Genomic DNA, 22670 nt, shown 5'->3' on the forward strand with positions numbered 1-22670 from the left:
AATAGATTAGATGTTTGTGTTGCTTTTTAATAATAACTGTTGTAAGCAAGGATTTATTGATAGATTTGATAACTTTAAGGTCAAATATGAAATGTATACTAGAGTTCGGCCGATATGGGAGTTTTGAGGCCGATGCCAATATTGGGGTATTAAAAGCCGATATCCAATGTATCTTCAGTAGGGGTGAAAGGATTCATTGCATAACTCGACTAATTCGATCACAAAAAAGCTTCGAGGCTTCGTTTTATTCATGTCACCAAAGTCTCTGGCGTCTTCATGTTTCACCCGGACTGAATTAAGTGACGCATTATTTTCTCTGGCAATAGCGTTAAGATGTGTACACCGGTGGAGTGTAAAATAAACAGAAAATGTCTAAAGTGTGGGACCATTTTATGCTTGCAAGGCAGACAATGTAGTCCAGTGTAGATACTGTAAGATGGATCTAGCCTACCATAGCAGGACATCCACGATGCTGTAGCACCTGGAAAGAAAACATTCTCACGTGAATGCCTCTTCTGCAAACGTCCTCTTCAAGGTGATGCATTTTAGCCTATATTATGAGTTAATAGTGATGAGGCATAAGTAACAAGAGGGCAAATGCTCTAAAATCTCACTCGCATAACTTTCTTATTCACCTCTCCCGCGCGTGTGGTGCTACAGAAAGAGACACACACACACACACACACACTCTCGAAAAACCTTAGATAAGGATGTTAGCACAAACCGTGTCCCAATGTGTTTTTCAAAAGACAAAAACTGAGATTAACTATATCAAAGACTACTAATGATCATAAAGAAATGCATATATGCATAAATATAGTTTTTTTTTTTTAAACACACGTCCTCACCACACACAAGGTATTTATAATAAAAATATACTAAATGACTAAAATAAACAATATTGATACAAAAAGTATACACAACGGTAATGGAAATGCACAAAAATGACTCCAGAAACACCCAAAATGACAACAAAAACACCCAAAATAACTGTAAATATACACAAAAAGACTCCAAAAACACACAATCACTCCAAAAAACATTTATTACAGAAAAATACACCAAACGACAAGAACAATATGAAAATGAGTAAAAAAAAAAACCCACAAAACAAAATATTATACAAAAAATACACAAAAAGACAACAGAAATGCACATAACTACACCAAAAAGATACAAAAATACACAAAATGACTCCCGAATCACACTGAAATGGCAACAAAAAACAATAATTATACAAAAAATACACAAAGACAACAGAAATGCACAAAACTACACCAAAAAAGATACAAAAATACACAAAATGACTTCAGAATCACACTGAAATATCATAAAAAACAATAATTATACAAAAAATACACAAAGACAACAGAAATGCACATAACTACACCAAAAAAGATACAAAAATACACAAAATGACTCCAGAATGTCACTGAAATGGCAACAAAAAACAATGATTATACAAAAAATGCACAAAAAGACAACAGAAAGATACAAAAATACACAGAATGACGCCAAGAAACGTACATTACAGAAAAATACACCAAATGACAAAATATAAAAATGAGTACAAAAAACCACAAACTAAACAATATTTATTAAAAAATTTAAATGAATGCTAAATATGGACAAAGCTGCATTCATTAGCATATAGATTTACTTATGAGAGAGTTTATTGAATTTGTTGTAAAAATCAATTTCTTTTTGTCCTCCACAGCGACGCATGGACAGTTTTGTCCGTACAGGTCCTTCATGCTCCGTGGAGGAAGCTGTAGGTCATACCAGATAGCAATGGCTACACCCATTTTACTTTTTTTTTAATTCTGATAAAGTTAAGGAAATAGGTTGTGTGTGTATATATATATATACACCTTGAAGCCAGGCCCGGGGTTGGGGCTCGAGTGCGAGCGTCTGGTGGCCGGGGCCTTGCCCACGGGCCCCGGCCGGGCAGAGCCCGAAAGGACGACGTGGGCCCGCCCTCCCGTAGGCCCACTACCCGCAGGAGGGATTATATGAGGCCGGTGCAGTGTGGATCGGGCAGTCGTCCAGGGCGGGGGCCTTGGCGATCTGATCCCCGGCTACAGAAGCTAGCGTTAGGGACGTGGAATGTCACCTCTCTGGCGGGGAAGGAGCCTGAGCTTGTGTGCGAGGTGGAGAAGTTCGGACTAGATATAGTCGGTCTCACCTCGACACATAACAAGGGCTCTGGAACCAGCCTTCTCGACAGGGGTTGGACTCTCTTCTACTCTGGAGTCGCCAATGGTGAGAGGCGCCGGGCCGGGGTGGCTATACTTCTTGCCCTCCGACTTAGTGCCTGTACGTTGGAGTTTACCCCGGTAGACGAGAGGGTAGCCTCCCTCCGCCTTCGGGTGGGGGGACGGATCATGACTGTTGTTTGTGCCTATGGGCCAAACAGCAGCTCGGAGTATCCACCCTTCTTGGATTCCTTAGAGGGAGTACTGGAGAGTGCTCCTTCTGGGGATTCCCTCGTTCTGCTGGGGGACTTCAACGCTCACGTTGGCAGCGACAGTGAGACCTGGAGGGGCGTGATTGGGAGGAACGGCCTCCCTGATCGGAACCCGAGCGGTGTTTTGTTGTTGGACTTCTGTGCTCGCCACAGATTGTCCATAACAAACACCATGTTCAAGCATAAGGGTGTCCATATGTGCACTTGGCACCAGGACACCCGAGGCCGCAGTTCGATGATCGACTTCGTAGTCGTGTCATCGGACTTGCGGCCGCATGTCTTGGACACTCGGGTAAAGAGAGGGGCGGAGCTGTCAACTGATCACCACCTGGTGGTGAGTTGGCGCCGATGGCGTGGGGAGGATGCCGGTTAGACCTGGCAGACCCAAACGTATAGTGAGGGTCTGCTGGGAACGCCTGGCAGAGTCTCCCGTCAGAAGGAGCTTCAACTCCCACCTCCGGGAAAACTTCAACCATGTCTCGGAGGAGGCGGGGGACATTGAGTCCGAGTGGGCCATGTTCCGTGCCTCTGTTGCTGAGGCGGCTGATCGGTGCTGTGGCCGCAAGGTAGTCGGTGCCTGTCGTGGCGGCAATACCCGAACCCGTTGGTGGACACCGGGGGTGAGGGATGCCGTCAAGCTGAAGAAGGAGTCCTACCGGGCCTTTTTGGCCTGTGGGACTCCGGAGGCAGCAGACAGGTACCGACGGGCCAAGCGGAGTGCAGCCACGGCGGTCGCTGAGGCAAAAGCCCGGACATGGGAGGAGTTTGGTGAGGCCATGGAGAACGACTTCCGGACGGCTTCGAAGAGATTCTGGACCACTATCCGGGATCTCAGGAGGGGGAAGCAGTGCACCGTCAACACTATGTATGGTGCGGATGGTGCGCTGCTGACCTCGACTCGAGACGTTGTGGATCGGTGGCGGGAATACTTCGAAGACCTCCTCAATCCCACCGACACGCCTTCCAATCAGGAAGCAGGGCCCAGGGACCCGAGAGTGGGCTCTCCTATCTCTGGGGCTGAGGTTGCCGAGGTGGTTAAAAAGCTCCTCGGTGGCAGGGCTCCGGGGGTGGATGAGATCCGCCCGGAGTTCCTCAAGGCCCTGGATGTTGTGGGGCTGTCATGGCTGACATGACTCTGCAACATCGCGTGGACATCGGGGGCAGTGCCTCTGGATTGGCAGACCGGGGTGGTGGTCCCCCTTTTTAAGAAGGGGGACCGGAGGGTGTGTTCCAATTATAGAGGGAGCACACTCCTCAGCCTCCCCGGTAAGGTCTATTCAGGGATACTGGAGAGGAGGGTCCGCCGGATAGTTGAACCTCGGATTCAGGAGGAGCAATGTGGTTTTCGTCCTGGCCGTGGAACTGTGGACCAGCTCTACACCCTCAGCAGGGTCCTTGAGGGGTCATGGGAATTTGCCCAACCAGTCCACATGTGTTTTGTGGACCTGGAAAAGGCATTTGACCGTGTCCCTCGGGGATTCCTTTGGAGGGTCCTCCGGGAGTATGGGGTATCGAACCTCCTGATAGGAGCTGTTCGTTCCCTGTATGACCGGAGTCAGAGTCTGGTCCGCATTGCCGGCAGTAAGTCGAAATCGTTTCCGGTGAGGGTTGGACTCCGCCAGGGCTGCCCTTTGTCACCGATTCTGTTCATAACTTTTATGGACAGAATTTCTAGGCGCAGTCAGGGCGTTGAGGGGGTCCGGTTCGGGGGCCTCAGTATTGCATCACTGCTTTTTGCAGACGATGTGGTCCTGTTGGCTCCAACATACCGTGACCTTCAACTCTCACTGGATCGGTTCGCAGCCGAGTGTGAAGCTGCCGGAATGAGAATCAGCACCTCCATGGTTCTCGACTGGAAAAAGGTGGAGTGCCTTCTCCGGGTTGGAAATGAGGTTCTGCCCCAGGTGGAGGAGTTCAAGTACCTCGGGGTCTTGTTCACGAGTGAGGTAAGGATGGAGCGAGAGATCGACAGGCGGATTGGTGCGGCATCTGCACTGATGCAGAGTCTGCACCAGTCCGTCATTGTGAAAAGGGAGCTGAGCCAAAAAGCAAAGCTCTCGATTTACAGGTCGGTCTACGTTCCAACCCTCACCTATGGTCATGAACTTTGGGTCATGACCGAAAGAACAAGATCACGGGTACAAGCGGCCGAAATGAGTTTCCTCCGTAGGGTGGCTGGGCTCTCCCTTAGAGATAGGGTGAGAAGCTCAGTCATTCGGGAGGGGCTCAAAGTAGAGTCGCTGCTCCTATATATATATATATATTGTCCTGGCATTTGTTTACTGTTAAGTTGAAGTTTTGAAAAATAATTTTGAATAAAATTTTGAGGAATAATTGACAATTGCTTGCTCATTTTAAGAGGTCATTCATATTTCGCGACACACTAATGTTATAGTTGTTTACAAACACAAAAGTGTAATTTATTTGATTAATCGATGAAAAAAATCGACAGAATACTTAGAATTACAAAAATATTCGATAGCTGCAGCACTAATCTACAGATAACCAATATATCAGTTGATGGCCGATATATGGAATGAGAACATTGATATACAAAGGATATATACTGTACATGAACACAAAATTATTATTGTCAGCGTAGAACTTTTAATGCTGGTGTTTCAATTGAGCTGGACATGACTCAATTTCTTTCTTTCTTCTCCTCAATCATGACTAGATTTATTAGCGTCATCAACAACCCAGATATATGTAAAGCTACAAGCTTGATCAATGTTCCCTGTTTCTTTTACAGCAGGCTGCTCTGCATGCAAAAATATATCTGACTCCGTCTACTTTTATGGTGCTTCATCTACAGTTCAGAGTCCAAGGGGTGGGCGTATGCATCCCCCACTTTTAACTATTTGCTGGTCTAGTGATAACCAACAGCATGACTGGGGTTTCTTTGTTCTCTCATCTTATTCCTGTTCCAAAAATCATTATCTTTTTATGATGCTTTGTGTGTGTGTGTTTGTTTTCACATTTACTAAGTCTAGTTCCCTCAATAATGATTCTACACTAGTATTCAGGTTACAAGCTAACATTCTGACAGTACTTAACCTTAGCTCCTAGAATCTATGTTAGGGATGCTTACTACTACTAAAATGAAACCAAAATGATTATGCCAATTATTAGTACCATTGCATTTATGGCTATGAATGTGTACTAACCTCACCTAAAATTAAAGCATTGCAATTGTATAACTTAATATTCATGCTTCAAAGACTAAATCATTTATGAAAAATGTATTTAGCACTGACAATCCAACAATGCACAGCATGATCCCACTTATGTATACCGGTAGTTTACTTTGTACCTATAACTGACTGGGCTGCTCAAAGATAGTCAAATTAAATATGTTCTCTCATAAAACAAAGTGTATTTAAAGGTAGGGTCGGCGATTTTCAAAAGCTAGTAGTATTATGGAGTATTAGTGTTGATTGATTCTTGTCCAACTCTTAACATTTTAGTCAAACTGCGCCAAGGAGCAACGTCTATAATCAAGAAATTATCAAGGTATAATCTACAATCCTGTTTAGAATTTTTTTTTTTGAGTAAAATGGTCCTTCTATCAGTCAATACATTATGTAATTGCCGAAAAGGGAACAAAAAGTATTGGACAGCTGTAGCAGCTGACCTTTGAATGGTCGAGACAAATGAGGCATCTGAATATGAGGAAATATTTGTCTCAAAAAATATTCACAAATATATTCACAATTATTGTAGCATGTTATCCACCGATGTTAAGGAGGTTTAATTTGTGTCGATAAAGTTTCGTTAAAAAGTTATTGATCCTGGAAGCGCGAATCTCTTAATGTCATTCCAACTTTACCGAAGTCTATCTGGTATCGGACTCCCAGTAAAATGGAATTCATCTTCAGCAGAGACTTCAATACTGCCGCCTAGCGGTGGGCTGGTACTTTCCACACATGTGGATTGGGACTTTTGTGTGTGTTTGTGAATCTGAGCAAAACTGCGTTGCGTTTTTCTAAAAAAAATAAATGCACGTACCGGCTAATCCACAAAGGCACTTTACACAATTCACAAGCAGAATTGAAGATTCACACATAATTAATGATAAATTCACACACAAATTATAAAACACGTGCAAATTGTAGATATATTTTTGGATCTAAAAATACCTGTGAAAATCTGAAAAATACATGTGAAAATTGTGGATATATTTTTGAGACAAAACTCTCCCCATATCTGAAGGGCCTAATAAGTGATGTAGAGATTGCCGTCTTTCTGTTGGATAGCTAGTTATTTGTTTAGACGCAGCATTGGTAGAACGGGAAGGAGTGTGTGGGGCTTAGGAAGTGAAACTCTCAAATCATGCTAACTCTTCAACATTGCAAGCTATACTTTTAATATCACTCTGCTCGTGAAAGGGGGAAAAAAGATGACATAAACGTTCTTATCTCACAGAAAGTTGATCTTCTCCCTTTCTTCCCATCACAGCCGCAAGCTTTGCTGTCGCAGTGATGGAAGTCTCTGTTTTCTTTCTGCTGGTGCTAATGTTTACTAGTCATGGAATAGGAGTTCACTCACTCTTGCACGAGTCTAAAAGGTAAGAAAATCTTTCTTCGGTAACATAAAAATGTAAGGTGAGGCTGAGTGAAGTGAATCAGTCATTTGGGAATCAAATATTTAAGATAGGAAGTATAGTAAATCATGTAATGCAACCATGGATTTGTCCTGTTGTAAATCAGGAAGTATAACACACTGTCGTTTTTCCTCAGGTCTCAAGATAATTCAGGTAGCTGTGTGTCCAAACCAAGACCAAAGGTCTTCCAAAACTCTCACAATTTCTCTGTGGATCTACGGATGCCTGGGGTTATCCCTGCCACAGTGAGTTGCATCAACTTTTTAATCCTTTGAAACTTAACATGACAAGATGTTTTGATATATATGTATGACAGATCTTATATATATCAGCAATTATATATAAAGATAGAATAGGAAGAACTTCTAATATACAGGAATCGGAGGAACCACCAGTTTTCAAGTCACTGGCAAAGGGATTAAACAAATGGTGAGATCAAAAACACATTCAAGCTATTAAGGTATTTTTTTCCAATTTAACCAAAACATGTTTGTGTTAAAAGGGGTACATTGCTGTAAAAATATCACATAGGGGGTACATAACTGATAAACCACTGCCTAAATTTTTTTGTTTAATTTGTCATCATTAAAACATGTGTAAATCATCGTCGGTGGAGGGAAAGTCCTTGCTGCCTGTAAAGTTGCCAAGTTGTAAGAAATTTAGGACAAACATAGTTCATCTATTGGTGCACGTGTGTTAGAGTGCGGATTGGGCTGCATTTTGCTCTCCGAACCCGACAGAGTAGTGACCGAACCTGACCCATGTTCGACAGGCATTAAGATCAGCCTGGAGTTCCTTGAGGCGCTGGGTGTTGAGGGGCTGTCATGGTTGACATGGGCAGTGCCTCTTGATTGACAGACTGAGGTGGTGGTCTCTTTTTTTTTTTTTTTAAGGGGATCCTCCAGTGTTTTCACAAATCTGGCCTAAAATTTTTGAAATATACTTAAAAGATATATGCCTAACATAATGCAATATTGTGCACCATATTTTGTGCACCACTTTTATTGCATTTCAAAAATGGGAGTTCTTTACAGTTTTTACAGTCCTATCTTTAGGGTTTGTGCATCTTCAACAGTCCGTGACTACTCACTAACTTCACCCAACTGAGTGTCAGCCACGCACTGTTTAAGGGGGAGTACAGGTCCCTTAGGAGAGCTCCTCTTCTCGACTTCATTGTCTACTACAAAACCACAGAGTTGGAACTGTCGCCCCCTGTAGTCACAGTTTTTTTTTCGGGCCACATCTATTTTTATCCTCTTTCAGTAATCAAAACAGGGTTCCAATGGCATCTTTTATTTTTCCTTGTTTTTTTTTTTAGAGCAACCAAAAGCAGCACAATTGACAAAAAAACGATTGATGTATTCTGTCATTTTTCCTATCTCCTGTGGGCCACATTGAATGCTCAAAAGGGACGGATTTGGCCCTCGGGCCTTCAGTTTGACACAGGTGCACTTGTGCATAATGAAAGGTTCATAAAGACACAAATGAGCATTACTTGCTGTGGCTAAGCTTACTGACATTTTTACTAATAAGTTTATTATATCGAGTTTATGACCAAGCAAGTTCTGATATGATATATTACAGGTAGAAACTCTTCCAACCCACAAATTTGTCCCAAAATTATAAGACCAACAACAATTATTCAAAGCAAAAATAGCTGTTAACATTTTTCAACCCTTTTTCATTTCAGTCTGATACTTATCTTTGCATGGCATCTCCTGTTCCAACTGGCCGAGATGCTTATATTGGTAAGTGGTCACTTTACAGTTGCTTTTCTATTTAAATCACTGTGTGGATAAAAAAAAAAATCCATTACTACAGGTTCTTCTCTTCTTGGATTGATGCAGGTCGGCTCAAAGCTGTCTGATAATACTGCCAATTTTTGCTTTATTAGTTGGTGTTTATTTTTATGTATGTATTTATTTTATTTTACTTTGCAGCACACAAGGCAAAAGACAAAAACAAACAATGGTGCAATACCCCGACACCCGAAGCACTTTTACAAAGCCTTTATATTTTAACAGTGTGCGTGTGTTTAATAATCAATAATATTGATTATTAAATAATGATACTTTTTTTTTTTAACTACATTGACTTGGATTCAGCTGGTAGCTTTTGGGCCCAAAGAAGCCTCGGGGCCACGAGTACCTAAACCACTACTCCTTTTTTTATGCCACTATTTTTTTTTTTTTGCCCTTCTTTTTTTCCTGTCCGGGTCTCCTTTGAAGCTCTGAGCTGCTGCCAGACCCAATCAGGAGATGGCCTGGGCCAATTTAGAGCTGCTAAAATCCCATAAGGAGGGCAGATTCAAAAAGCTATTGGGAGCCTACCCTCCAACTTTATGGTTGACCCAATCAAGGGAAGTCCATCATTTCATGTGAGGTTGATGCTCTGAAAGTGAGGGGGTCCGAAAGAAAGGGACCCCCCCAGGCCAAGAGCCCAAATCATCCAAACACTAAAGCGCGACTACAAAATAAATAGATTTAAAAAATAAATAAATAAGAATAGTGATATTAATAGTGATATGTAATAATTATAATGTTCGGGAAGTGCTGAGTCCCTGGATTTCGAAGATGGTTTCCTTAATGTGTTTATTTTCTGCAGTGGTGGAGTTGAGCTGGTTAGCGAGGCTGTTGACTGACTGTTTGAGTGTCTTGTGTCTATCTGTTCCTGGTTGTATTCGAGGCTCTGGCAGAGTGATTGAAATTTTCAGTGTAGTACCTCAATTAGTGTAATTCTGTTGTCGAGTCCGTGAGTTTCTGTTTGATAGAGAGTAGGGCTGCTCCATTATGGGAAAAAATGATAATCACAATTATTTTAGTCATAATTGAAATCCCGATTATTCAAACGATCATTTGTCAACCAAAAGGTTATTTATATCTTGTACAAAAAAACATAAAAAGTATGTTCACAAAACACTTCTTGCACGTGATACGTCTTTGCTCTACGTCTTCATCATCAAACCCAAAGTGTTCCCATATAAGAGAATTTGACTTGCCTTGCTTGTTTACCAAGCGTTTTTGCTGTGTTTCCTCTGCCATGTTTCAAGACCAGCAACAAGTTTCCTCATTTTGAACTGCAGGCTAGCTTTAGCTTTGAGAGGGGCGGGGCGGAGGGGAGGAGCTTGCATGTGCGTGGATTAAACAACTCAAAGTTAGTATTAATAACATGTGTGTGCCAAGCTATATTATTTGTAGTTGTCTGAAATTGTGGGTTTGTTTTATTTAGCAAATAAATAATATGCTAAAAAATATATATATGTATTCTTTTTAATAATCGTTTTTTCTCCATTATGTTATTTTTGTAATCGATGGGTGTAACAATCAAACTCGTAATCACATTTCAGTTAATTGAGCAGCCCTAATAGAGAGTTGTATGTTGCTTACCTCAGGGCAGCAGGGGGTGTTTTTAGATAAATCTATCCTGGAGAGTAAAGAAGGTTTTTTTTTTTTTTTCATTACCTGAGGTTATTTTGGATGTGGAAGTGGGGGTGAGGTTGGGAGGGTTTTTGTCCATTTTGCAAAGTCTGTCAAACAGTCGTTGATGAAATCCTCAAGGTGATCAAGGGCCTTTGGTTCTGAAAAAAGTTCGGGGTCATGTCTAGCAGCCGGTCACCGCCATCTTTGACCTCGGATTGTCTCGTGAGAGTTGGAATCACAGCATCACAGCCCTCTCACAGAATCCGCAGTAAAAAGATTAATAGATGGAATGGATGTAAAGTATATATGTACCTATGTATGTGTATACTGTACATATGGACCACTTTGTATTGCTTGCTGACAGAGTAAGAGCATCTCTAGTATCGTAGCTCTTGTGTGGTGTTTTGCTCTGCTAATACCATAGGTATCAAGTTTTTTTTTTTTATTTCATTCAAGAAATTTTAAAACAAATGTATTTCTCCTCCACATTAAAAAAAAGAAAAACATGAATGAAAAGGAGCAGATACGATATTTTTAAATGAGCTTTGTAGGTGGTTTTTAAAATGTTCTACCAAAATATGAAATTTTATTGATTTTGAAACTGTTTCCTATCTTAAATAACTAGATACCTTTTCATTTGTATATTGTACATTTTAGCTAATGTTTTTGTATGATTTAGTTTGTCAAAGGCTTTTTGAAGGTTGTCACGGCAAATTTGCGGTTGACCTCATTTGGAGACATTATTTTCGCCCTGGTTTAATGATGGAGTCCAGTCAGAGCATGATGATTTTTTAAAAAAGGATTTATTATAAAACTAAATGAAAAGGAGTACAAAAAAGGAGAGTGTCCCATCTTGTATAAGAAGGGCTAAATGAAAAGGAGTACAGAATGGTCCAAAAAGGTTCTTCTGTGGCTCTGGATATGCAGGACTAACTAACAGTTTCACAGCTTAAGCTTTATACCGATATGAGAAAAAGTCCCAACCCTGAAGTGAGGAGAAGGAGGGGGTCAGATGCCCAACAGTGGAAACGTTGGAGGATGATGAAGACGTGTATATTATGAGGAAGGCCTGCGCCACTGATATCTGTCCTTGATAGTGTGTGTGTGTGTGTATATCTGCATGTGAGTTTGAGTTTGGCCTTCAGTAGAGACTGTGTTGCACTGTGGATACAATATGATCTGTACTGTTAATCTAACATGACTCAGCTGTTCAAAAGTGCAAAGAGTAATGCACTCACCGTGTATTAAAACATGACAAATTGTACACATGAACACACATTTGACGATATGATGATGAATATAATAATTGCCATAACAAGGTCAACAAAAACACTGAAAAGGTAATGATAATCATCAATGGCATTTGAACTTTCCTCCTTTGCCAGAGTGGTCTGAAGAACCATTGAACCAGTAAGGGGCTAATGGACAGCCAGTGCTTATTGATGCTTGTAGAGGGTGAAGGTGTCTGCTTCAAACAGAAGATGTTTTTTTCTAATACTTAATACAAGTGATGTAAATTAATACATGTCTATCCAAGTAAGGTTTATAAATTGTTCTAACAAGTATTCTTTCAACAGTGGACTTTATACCTCATGCCAACATGAATACAGTCCATCATATGTTGCTATTTGGCTGCCGGATCCCTGCCTCCACCAGCAGCTCCTGGTACTGTCTACAGTCTTTTACATCTCTACTAACCTTGACCTTGTGCAGTATGAAAAAGTCCAGGAATGTCTTGGTCAGGAAACATATAGGGATCTATTCTCCCATGCGCGTAAGTCCAAAAAGCAGCGCAGCGGCGCTGTTTTTGGCTGTGTGCTATTCTCCCACTGTACTCAAGTCAGTCGCTGTGATCACTCAGCTGCTGCTGCGCGATTAATTAAAACTCTGACAGACGCGGACTTCTGTCCACGTTGGTCACAGTGATTCAACTATTAACATACTATGTCCAACGTAAAGTCACAGTTTGATCCACTACAGAGTGAAACAAGCTGTCATGTGGATGAGGATGGACCACAAATTATTCCCACACATATTTTAATGAGGCTCAGTTCAGGTCGCTTTAAACAATTTATTTTTAAAACTGCATATTATGAAAGCCAATAGTTCTGTTTCACTGCAAACATCCCTTTGTAGACGATAATGCTGATGAAATGCTGATCATGGAGAGAGATTTTAACTGTGACTCAGTCACACTGCAATAATCTGATCAATGATTTGATCAAATCAACCGGTTTCATTGTTTATCAATGAAGGCGTTTCAAATTAAAAGTGAAATTTATCATTTTCACGGATTTCAATGACATTTACAAGGGTTGGGAAAACTCCATGTTCTGTGATTTCTAGACAGCCCAAAAAATGACTTCACTGGCCTCCTTTCCTTCAGCCTGCCTTCATTCACATATACGCGCTTTTGGTATACCTTACGCGCAGTGGGCGTTTCAGCAGCCTGGACCAGAGAATCCGCGTAGAAGAGAAGCGCGTAACTGCAGGCGCGCAAAAAAGTGCTTAAGTCCAGATGGGAGAATAGACCCCATAGTGCATAAATAAAGTGATGGTGCACTTGCCTGTTCCTGCTGGCTTTATGCCCTGATTAAAATATGTTATGGCTCCTTACTGAACTTATGTGTTAAGTGTTTATTTAGGCAAAGGACATGACAAGTAGCAACAGTAACATAATTAATGCTGCGTGTATTCATGTCAGAGTCTTTAAAACACCAGAAAACAGTCCGATAACACAAGATAAAGTCCATATATTTGTCACTAGGCTGTATTGAGAAAAAAAAGTTGCTTGGAGCTCCACCGGGAGATTAAGTTTCAGTTTTGAAATGGGGAGCAGAGGGAGGATTATACATACTGTAGCTTTAACTCAAAAAGACAAAAGGCTTTGGAGACCTGGCCAAACTGAACAAAAGTAAGGAGGACACTAAAGTCTAACACCACATTTGGCCTTTGCACCCAGTGTCCAACCTCTAAACTACAGCAATTACAAAACAATAAGCCTTTTTCAAAATGAACACGAAGAAAGAACTACCAGTGATCTCCATGCCAAACTAAAATAAGAGACTTACATTGACGTCGAGTAGGCAACTCTCCCCACGTGTCTGCCGCTTCTGGGCGATGTTTGTGCCTCATTCTCCCTCAGCCCATTTATACAATTTTTCTTCTTTCTCCACCTGATTACTGATCTGAATCAAGTGTTTAGCCGAGAGAGGAAGAAGGAAGGGCAGGCTGAGAAACAAGCAATGAAAAGCTTTTTATTTAAGATTGGTTCACTTAAAACAAGAATTTTAAGAAATTGCACCTTAATTTGGAATTATTCATGAGCATGAAAGTAGTTTGAAAATGACAATTTCTTCAAACAGAATTATAATTTTGTCTTGAAATCAAGACACAAAAGCTTTAATTTATTATTAACTTTCCAATATTATTGCTGAAGTCAACATGAAGAAGTTGAACAAAATAAACAACTTTAAATTGTTGGTTTTTTTAATAATATTCTTACATTTTTAAATTGGTTTTACTCTTAAAATAAGTTTTACTCTTAAAATAAGACAAATAATCTTAGTGTTGCACTGGGTGTTTTTGTAAAGTTGTTTTCCATCCTATTTCTGGTTCATTCTATCTTATAATAAGCCGGTATTTCTATATCTAAAGCATGTTTGATAAGATAATTAGGCTTTTTTTTTTTTACTTTTTGTAGTGTTGAATTCACAAAAAAGCAGTTTCTTCTGATTAATAGATATTTTGTCATTGACTGTTTTTTATTTTTTAATTGTGGTGTTTATTTTTAAGGGATTGTGGTAAAAATGGCATCTGCAAGGATGAATCATCAGTCATGTATGCCTGGGCTCGGAATGCACCACATCCTGAGTTACCCAAAGGTTTGTATTTATTTTTCTACTTATGCACAACAGAGGTTCAAATTACCTTTTTCAGATTTATTTACAGGTGTGTGATGCAATAATTAAGATCAACCAGCTGATGACACATGTAGTGCAGATCTGTTCTTATAAAACGTCCTAATTTGATCTGATTCCTGAATAAGGAAATTAACTTTAGGCAATAGCTTTAGATAAAACTGAGGACATGTCTTACACTACGCTACATGTGAGTTTCACAAACCCTAAACACAAATTTGTTTCCCTAGATTTAGAATTTTTAAGGTTGGTACTATAGATAATTTATACCTTGGCATGTTTTTCTGTTTTCATAATCATAATAGTTTTATTTGCCAAGTAGCGCTTAATACAAACAATACAAGGAATGTGACTTGGTGGATGGTGCAAAAAACCAAACCAAAAAACCCCAAACCAGAAACAGTATAATAATAATAATGAATATAGAGGATGGATACAAACATATATTTATAGTTCAAGACCAGAGCCTCAACACAAAAACAGTTTCTTTCCTTCTGGTACCAGTACACAGCCCTGGTGGTGGTGATGGGAGTCAGTGGAGGACCATGGCTGTGTTCATGAAGCTGGTGGCAGATGGAAATAAACTGTTTTGTGTCTTCATGGTCTGGTTCATGATGGACCAAAACCTCCTGCCAGAGTGGAGAATTTGGAACGGTTTGTGTCCAGGGTGGGAGGGGTTGGCCATAATCTTCCCAGTACACCTCAGAGTCCTGTACAGGTGCTGGAGGGCGCCAGATCCGCTTCCCTGAGTGGATGATACACTGCAGTCTGACCTTGTCCTCGGCTGTAACTGCAATGTACCAGATGGTGATGGAGTAGCAGAGGATGGACTGGATGATGGAGCTGTAAAAGTTCACCATCATCTTTGTTGACAGCTTTTTTGATGAAGGAGCTTATGTTCAGCTCCTGCTTGAGGTCCTGGGTGATGATGGTCCCCAGGCAGCAGAAGGACTCCACAAAGCTCAATGTAGAGTCTCCCAGGGTGATGGTTTTGAATGCTTTGCACTAAATCTCTGTTGTTTTTATCTTATTACCAGATGTTGGCTTTAAAGTTGGACAAAGATCAGGCTTACCATACTTTGTGCTACAGATCCATTATGGAGATATCGGTGCTTTTGGAGGTGAGACCTGTGTTTGTACTTTTGTACTGCAAGTGCAAACATCAGCAGTTCATCCATATTCAGACTCAGACATACAATCAATCACATCAATTGTCCGTTTGATGCTATAACATCAATCCATTCATGTGTAAACAAAGTTCATTCTGGCACTGAGGTGATTTTAAATGTCTTTTAAATTGATATTTGTGAATAATTAAAGAAATGTTTTTCTTTCACAGATCATCATAGAGATTGCTCTGGACTCACCTTAACAATGACAACCAAACCGTAAGTGTTTACTAAAAGAGTATGATCAGTGTAATAGTCAAATTTTGTTTTGTTGTGCTCTGACACTGTCAGTGTTCTTTGACATGCTTCCAGGCAGCCTTTTATTGCTGGCATATACCTCCTCATGTCTGTGGACACAGTGATTTTACCTGGGAAAAAAGGTTTGTTTTCTTAAATTTCTATGAGCCAATATTAAATTAGCGGTATTCGTGCTGTGGTCAGGGCCTGAAAAGAGTTCTAAAAAATGACTTACCCTCCTGGCGGTAGAACAAAGCAAAACCTGTTTTCAATTAAGTGTCTGAATATACATTGATAGAAAAGTATGGTTGTATACATTTTAAAGGTTTACAACAATATTAACTAAATCTCCTGTTTACCACAAGGTGTTACAATTTCTTTTGGTTTTAGTTACCTTGTTTTATAGTATACTATTTCCCATTGTAAGGGGACATTTGCGGTTGTCCTCCTTTGGCAACATGGTTTGTGCTCTGGTTGAATGATGAAGTCCAGTCAAAGCATGATGATTTTATAAAAAACATTTATTATGAAGTAAATGAAAAGGAATCCAAAAAAAAAGGTCTTCCATCCTGTAGGCAGGGCAAGCGGCCAGCAACTAACTGGAAAGTTCCACGGCTTAAACTTTTTACAGATAGAGAAAAGTCCCATCCTGATGAGAGGAAAGGAGGGGGTCAGATGCTCTAACAGTGGAGACGTTGGAGCCAATGATGTGTCTTGACAATGTGTGTGCGTAGGTGAAAGAATGTGAGTCGGCCATCTATACCCTCTCCGAAGGAAGAAGTGAAAGCCATAAAACAAGAATCACATCTTATACGTAGGCACTGTTACAGAGCTCTGTTTATCAGAGCTTTGGTATGAGACCTTCAGCAGAGACTGTTTGTTTCTGGCACTGTGAATACAGCACAATCTGTACTGCAGGTAATCTAAATCTAACATGACTCGGCAAAGGAGCAACGTCTCTGTTCAAAAGTACAACGATATAATGCAGTCATCATGTATAAACACATGACAAATTGTACACATGAACACACATTTGATGATATGATGGTTGATATAATAATTGCCATAACACCATCAAAACAGAAAATTGACAATTTTTATGTATAGACATTGACATGCACCAGTTTTTTTCAAAAATGTGGTATCAGTGGACAGGTTTTATTCCCCTGTGTCTGAATATGTGCTCGGTTTTTGGATAGAGTCTGAAAAGAGTCCGCTGGAGGTCCCGGAAGGTTGACGTTTTTCTCTGCCAGCGTATACCTTGGTCAATGGATGGAATTACAATCCACCTTGAACACGGAGTATTTTATTTTGAAAATGATCCGGATATTTTATTCTGTGTCTATGCACTACTTCATGTTCCGTTCCATCCAGCAGAAATGGAAGCTCTGCGTATTTGCTGCAGCGGGTTCAGCATACTGCAGCAGTATGGTGCTGTGCTGGTGCAGATTTGCTTGCGGTGGAAATTGACACATTTACTTTAAGGGAAACCATCAGCTGCGTTGCTGTTTTTGCAGCAGTTACGGTGCAGTCACGGGTCCAGTGGAAATCCAGGGTAAGACTGCTGCTTGCAGCTCACAGGGCTGTTTAAACACTTCTTAAAATGACAACGTCCTGAATGGGATTTCACTACACTACAGAACGTAATCACACATTTCAGTCTTAATGAAGGAAAAAGTCAAAAGCAGCACAAAATTATAATATTGTGCTGCTAGTGATTAATAAAATGATATTTGTGGCATTTTTATCCATGACCCATTATTGTTTTTTCTTGTAAAACTATATTGAAAAAAAAATAAATAGAATTTACAGTATATTGCCTATTGCCATTTTGAGAAAAATATTGAGAAATGAATGTTGGTCCATCTTACCTAGGCCTAATGTAACTAAAGCAGTAAAGTTTTATCTTGTAAAGAATTTGATTGGTAAAACTGTGGGAAATGAGGGGTTCAAAACACTGGTTAAATTAGGATTTTATGTTACCTAAAAACTAAATGGAAATCACTAGACTGATGTGCTGCCTTGTTATGTAGTGTTGCTAATGCTACACCACTTTAGTTAAACAAAATAAAAACACTGTGTGACTGAAAGAACTTGAAATTTTACATGTCAGCCTTTTTGTTTGATGTTAATTGTACTTGGAACCAATTTGATAAATAGTTTACATACATTTTTAAAAATGTTTGAAAAATACTCTGACTTAAATGATCTTTAATTTTTTTTTTTCCATTTAGGGCGATGATATTAAGTAGGTGAATTGGTTGGTTTTATTGGTAAATAACTTTAAAATAGCCTAAATGATCTGGAAAAAAAAAAAAAACCGTGATAAAATTGTAATTGTGATTTTACAAAGAAAAAATTGTGATATGATTTATTTTTTTTCCCATATCGCCCACCCCATGATATCCCCTTTACCCCATACAATGGTATTAAAATGATATAAGTCCTTTCCACTGTACGTAGCACTAGAATTAGCCAATATGCCAAAATCGGACTTAACAGAAATTTTAATGTAGTAAAAAAGGTGTTAATTCATATTGTTGTACATGCTTAAAATTTATACAACCATGCTTTTCTATCAATATAAATCCAACTGAACAGGTTTTGCTTTGTCCTACCGCCGGGAGAAGTAGGTCACTTTTTTACCCCTTGACCACAGTACTATTTAGCTTTAAGCCCTGACTCATTTTTTTTTTTTTTAGTTACAAATGCTGATGTAGCCTGTGATTACACTTCATACCCCATCTACCCATTTGCCTTCAGGACCCATACACACCAACTTGGTGAGTCATTACAGAAAATTTTAACATTTAGCATCTTCTCTGTGCTTGGAAGTCTTAATCACTGGTTCTTTCACAGGTAAAGTAGTCAGTGGCTACAGGGTGCGGGATGGAAAATGGACTCTGATAGGAAGGCAATCTCCACAGCTACCACAGGTTTGTGTGAGCAAATAAGTCAATAAGTAATCATATTGTCCCTTGAATAGCAAAACACTAAATATGCTTTGGTTTAGACTTATTATCTATACAGTACAGCTAAACCACCAGGCTTCCCCCACTGTAAACAATATTTCTATTATTGGATGGAAGGTTATGTATTTTATTTATTTTTTTTACATAATTCTTTTGCCAAGTCTGTCGATTAAAGAACTGAAAACCTCCAGTGTAGATTTTTCTTAAAGGGTTTGACATATGAGTAGGCTCACCTAAAGGTAGCAACATCTCCAGAAAAGAGCCAACAGTTTCCACACAATCACTGTAGATTTTTTTCTTCTTGGATGTCACTGAGTGACTTAGGCTCTTAAATAGCACTGCTATAGCCTACACCTCATCCAAAACTGCCCAGAGCTTTAATCTGTGTTCCCTAAGAGACAAATTGTTGTTGAGCCCAATGTCGACTAAACTATCATAATTTAATTTGGTGTAAACGAATAAGGGTGATGAATATACATCAGGAAAGGTTAATAAGACAGAAGTGGAAATGCAGCAATCACATTTTAAAGGAGACCATGATGATTTGTATTGTCATGATTTAAATTGTGTTCACATGTTGCACTTTTTTGTATCGTGTGTGTCTCTGATGAATGAAGCATGTGATTTTTGCATCCTGAATCAGTGTTTGTTTTTTAAAGCTCCATATATAATATATCCTCTCTTAGGCCTTTTATCCCACTACCAAAAATTTAAACATCAAATATGGAGATACAGTTGCTGCTCGATGTGTGTTCACTGGTGAAGGCAGAACTACCAAAACTTACATTGGGTAAGATTTTTTTTATCCATATTCATTTTAGATGATTATTTTCTCTGCCAATTAAACTGTATTTACTTCACTGGTCAGTCTTGGTCCCACACCAGGCAGGAGATGACAGGAAATGATAAAAACTATAGAATTAAGTATATTCAGAAGGCACTGAATATTGTTTCATGCCACTTATTTACAAAATGAGATTCTTTAGAATGTGTGTTATCATTCATTCATGCCACAATTACGTTAGTCGTTTTTTTAATAGTATTCTGAGAAAAATATTGCACTTGAATAAAGGGGGTACTTGGACTCAGAACTGAGAGAAAGCCAAAAAAGTTTGAGAACCACTGATCTAATTCATGAAATGATTGCTTTGTAAGAAAGCAGCATCTAAATATTTTAATAGAACATGGTTATATTGATATTGAATGCTGTTAAGACTAACACAGTGCTCAAAAAGAATTCAAACCAGCCATTCCCTGACAATGATAAAAGAAAGTGTCTATTTGTACGGTTGCCATACGGACAACCCCCCGGTGCTATTGGTACGTTTATTGAAGTACACGTATGTAGCGTGTTAGGTTTACAGTTAGTTTTAACCATACGGATAGCCACTGCCTAAAATAAAACACTGACCTTTAATGGATCAAATACTGTGGTTCTATAAATTTTTTTTTTTTTAGTCATTAACCATCACCAACTCTGCAGCGATGGACAGTGCAGTAATTGTATTAAACAGTGTTTGGAATAACGGCGTTTAAAATAACGGTGTTATGTAACAGCATTTTTTTTTTCAGTAACGAGGTAATCTAACTAATTACTTTTTACGCCGCTATCGTTACTGAACGTTAAATGTGGTGCGTTACATGTATTGATTGAATAAACTGTTATCCGAAAGCATACCCAGCTTCTTACTCAGCTGTAGTGAGGAGGTGAGAGATTATGATTGGCTAAGACGGTGTCATGGTAGCCAATCAGAGCCAGTGTTTTTACACATGTACCAGCACACACACACACACACACACACACACACACACACACACACACTACAGATTTGGTGTAGCAAAAGAGATGGTGAGCGTGGAGCAATCTGATGAAAAGTTTTCATTTTTAAGGTGACGATACAAACAGTACTTTAAATTAATTGTGGTCAAAAACAAGAACGTACATGTGAAGTGTTCATTATATCCAGGAGTGAAGACTTTGTCCACATCCGTTGTAAGCAACTCAAATTTAATGAAGCACCTCATGACACACGCATCTAAAAAATCTTCAATAGTAACGCAAAGAGTTCCTTTCCTTGGCAATGAGTTACTGTACTTTTATTATAGAGTAATTCAGTTACTAACTCAGTTACTTTTTGGAACAAGTAGTGCGTAACTATAACTAATTACTTTTTTAAAGTAACGTTCCCAACACTGGTATTAAGTGACTCAGAAACATACATTTATTTTCTGTATTACATTTATTTCAAAATACACTTGCATTAAAAATTGCGTAAAATTAAGTGCTGTAATGACTTTCTTACCTGATACTTTTGCTATGAAAGCTGGAGGAAGTGCTGTAGATCCTAATGCAGTGCAGGCAACCTGTTGGCAGAGTAGGACTGATGTTGTGCCTCAGCTGTATGTCTGATTGCTCCCTCTTTGAAAATGCAAACATTACTGACACATTTCAACACATGTCTACTAATGCTTTCTTCACACTATTCAAGGCGAAAGTATTGAAAGCTTTAGATTTAAGGAGTAAATTGGGAGCTGCTGTTATGTTTACAAGTGTCTGAGATGGGGAAAAAAATAGGTTTCTCCATTTCTTTTATAACACATTTGTTGACTCGTCGACTAACTAATTTGTCATTTGGTCATTAGACGTTTCATCTCTCCTTGGCTGATTATCACAGAAAATTAACAACAAGCAAATTTGACATGATACTCAATGATGAAGATAATCCTAGGAAAGTTCCATCTAATTGTGTTGAATGTTTAGCTCAAATGGTGCTATAGGAAAGTCTTAAGACCAAGTACAGCCTCCTCAGAAAAATAAAATTAATCTTATTGTGTATTTGTACATCTGTTGTCATCCCCCCTAATTCCAGGTGTTTTGTCTTCTGTATCTGCACAGTTCCACCTCCAATGATGAAATGTGCAACTTCTATATAATGTATTACATGGATCGCAAACATTCCGAACCTTACATGAGCTGTGTGGAACCTGGCTCCAAAGAGCTGTTTAAACATATCCCTGCAGAGGCAAATGTTCCCATTCCTGTCAGCCCTGAACAGATGCATATGATGATTCATATGGGAGACTCACAAGGTACGAGCATAACAAAGGCTGCTCTTTTTTCATTACATTTATCAAACCATAGAATGTTGCTATTTTAAAGTTTGTTTATTTTTCATTATAGTTTATGAAGTTGAAATGTCTTCTAAAACATAACATTTTTGTTATTTTCTACAAGATTTAGAAGATCAGACGCTTCTGACGGATCAAAGCGAACCTGGGCCACTTCAAGATGAAGGTAAGTAAATTACTCGTAAGATTGAATAACTAGGCTTATTTTCATACAGTATGTACTCAAGAATATACATTGGTTTTCTTTTCAAACTATGATGTAAGCTTTAGTCACAACAGACACAGAAAAATCATGCAGTGATTAGGAATTTTTTTTTTTAGGTTTCATTTTTGCTCAGTGCAAAACTGACAATTGCATGACATGTGCATATGATTTTTTTTTATTTGGATCAACACTCCTAAAGCTGCAGTATGCAAGTTTTTTTTTTTTTGGCTTCATTTGGTCAAAAATCCATGATTACCTTTGAGCATATTATAATTCAAAATGTTCTGAGTGGACAGTGAATGTGTTTTCCTTCTCTTGGCTTTATATTTAGGCTTTAGAAATCCAGGAGCATGACGCTAGATTTTAACCAATCAAAGATCTTTCTACACACTGATCCATGAGCTGTTTTGGGTGTTACTATTGGCTACTCGACTGAATGTCAATGCGCGTTCATGTAGCGTCAATGGTAAAAGTGCCAGCAGAAGTCCCCATCGCAGCATAAAGTACAGCGGTTATACGGCAAAGCAAGCAGAAAAAGGAATACCGTTG

The 22670-nt window shown here is 39.3% G+C and overlaps 1 protein-coding gene across 3 annotated transcripts in view; it reads left to right on the forward strand.

Annotated features, from left to right (window-relative positions):
• The window catches only part of pam (peptidylglycine alpha-amidating monooxygenase), a 40634-nt gene that overhangs the window by 3422 nt on the left and 14542 nt on the right, over window positions 1–22670 (forward strand). For all 3 annotated transcript variants that reach the window (XM_028463680.1, XM_028463681.1, XM_028463682.1), the window contains exons 2-14: window positions 6926–7034; window positions 7207–7315; window positions 8761–8818; window positions 12067–12154; window positions 14285–14373; window positions 15447–15530; window positions 15749–15797; window positions 15891–15958; window positions 18518–18598; window positions 18675–18751; window positions 19474–19577; window positions 21684–21877; window positions 22023–22082. In XM_028463680.1, coding sequence (XP_028319481.1) covers window positions 6949–7034; window positions 7207–7315; window positions 8761–8818; window positions 12067–12154; window positions 14285–14373; window positions 15447–15530; window positions 15749–15797; window positions 15891–15958; window positions 18518–18598; window positions 18675–18751; window positions 19474–19577; window positions 21684–21877; window positions 22023–22082 — 1147 coding nt within the window. In that variant the 5' untranslated portion in view covers window positions 6926–6948. The remainder of the gene's footprint in view (window positions 1–6925; window positions 7035–7206; window positions 7316–8760; window positions 8819–12066; window positions 12155–14284; window positions 14374–15446; window positions 15531–15748; window positions 15798–15890; window positions 15959–18517; window positions 18599–18674; window positions 18752–19473; window positions 19578–21683; window positions 21878–22022; window positions 22083–22670) is intronic.

Source organism: Gouania willdenowi, chromosome 12 (genome assembly GCF_900634775.1).
Source record: "Gouania willdenowi chromosome 12, fGouWil2.1, whole genome shotgun sequence".
Classification (NCBI taxonomy): Eukaryota; Metazoa; Chordata; class Actinopteri; order Blenniiformes; family Gobiesocidae; genus Gouania; species Gouania willdenowi.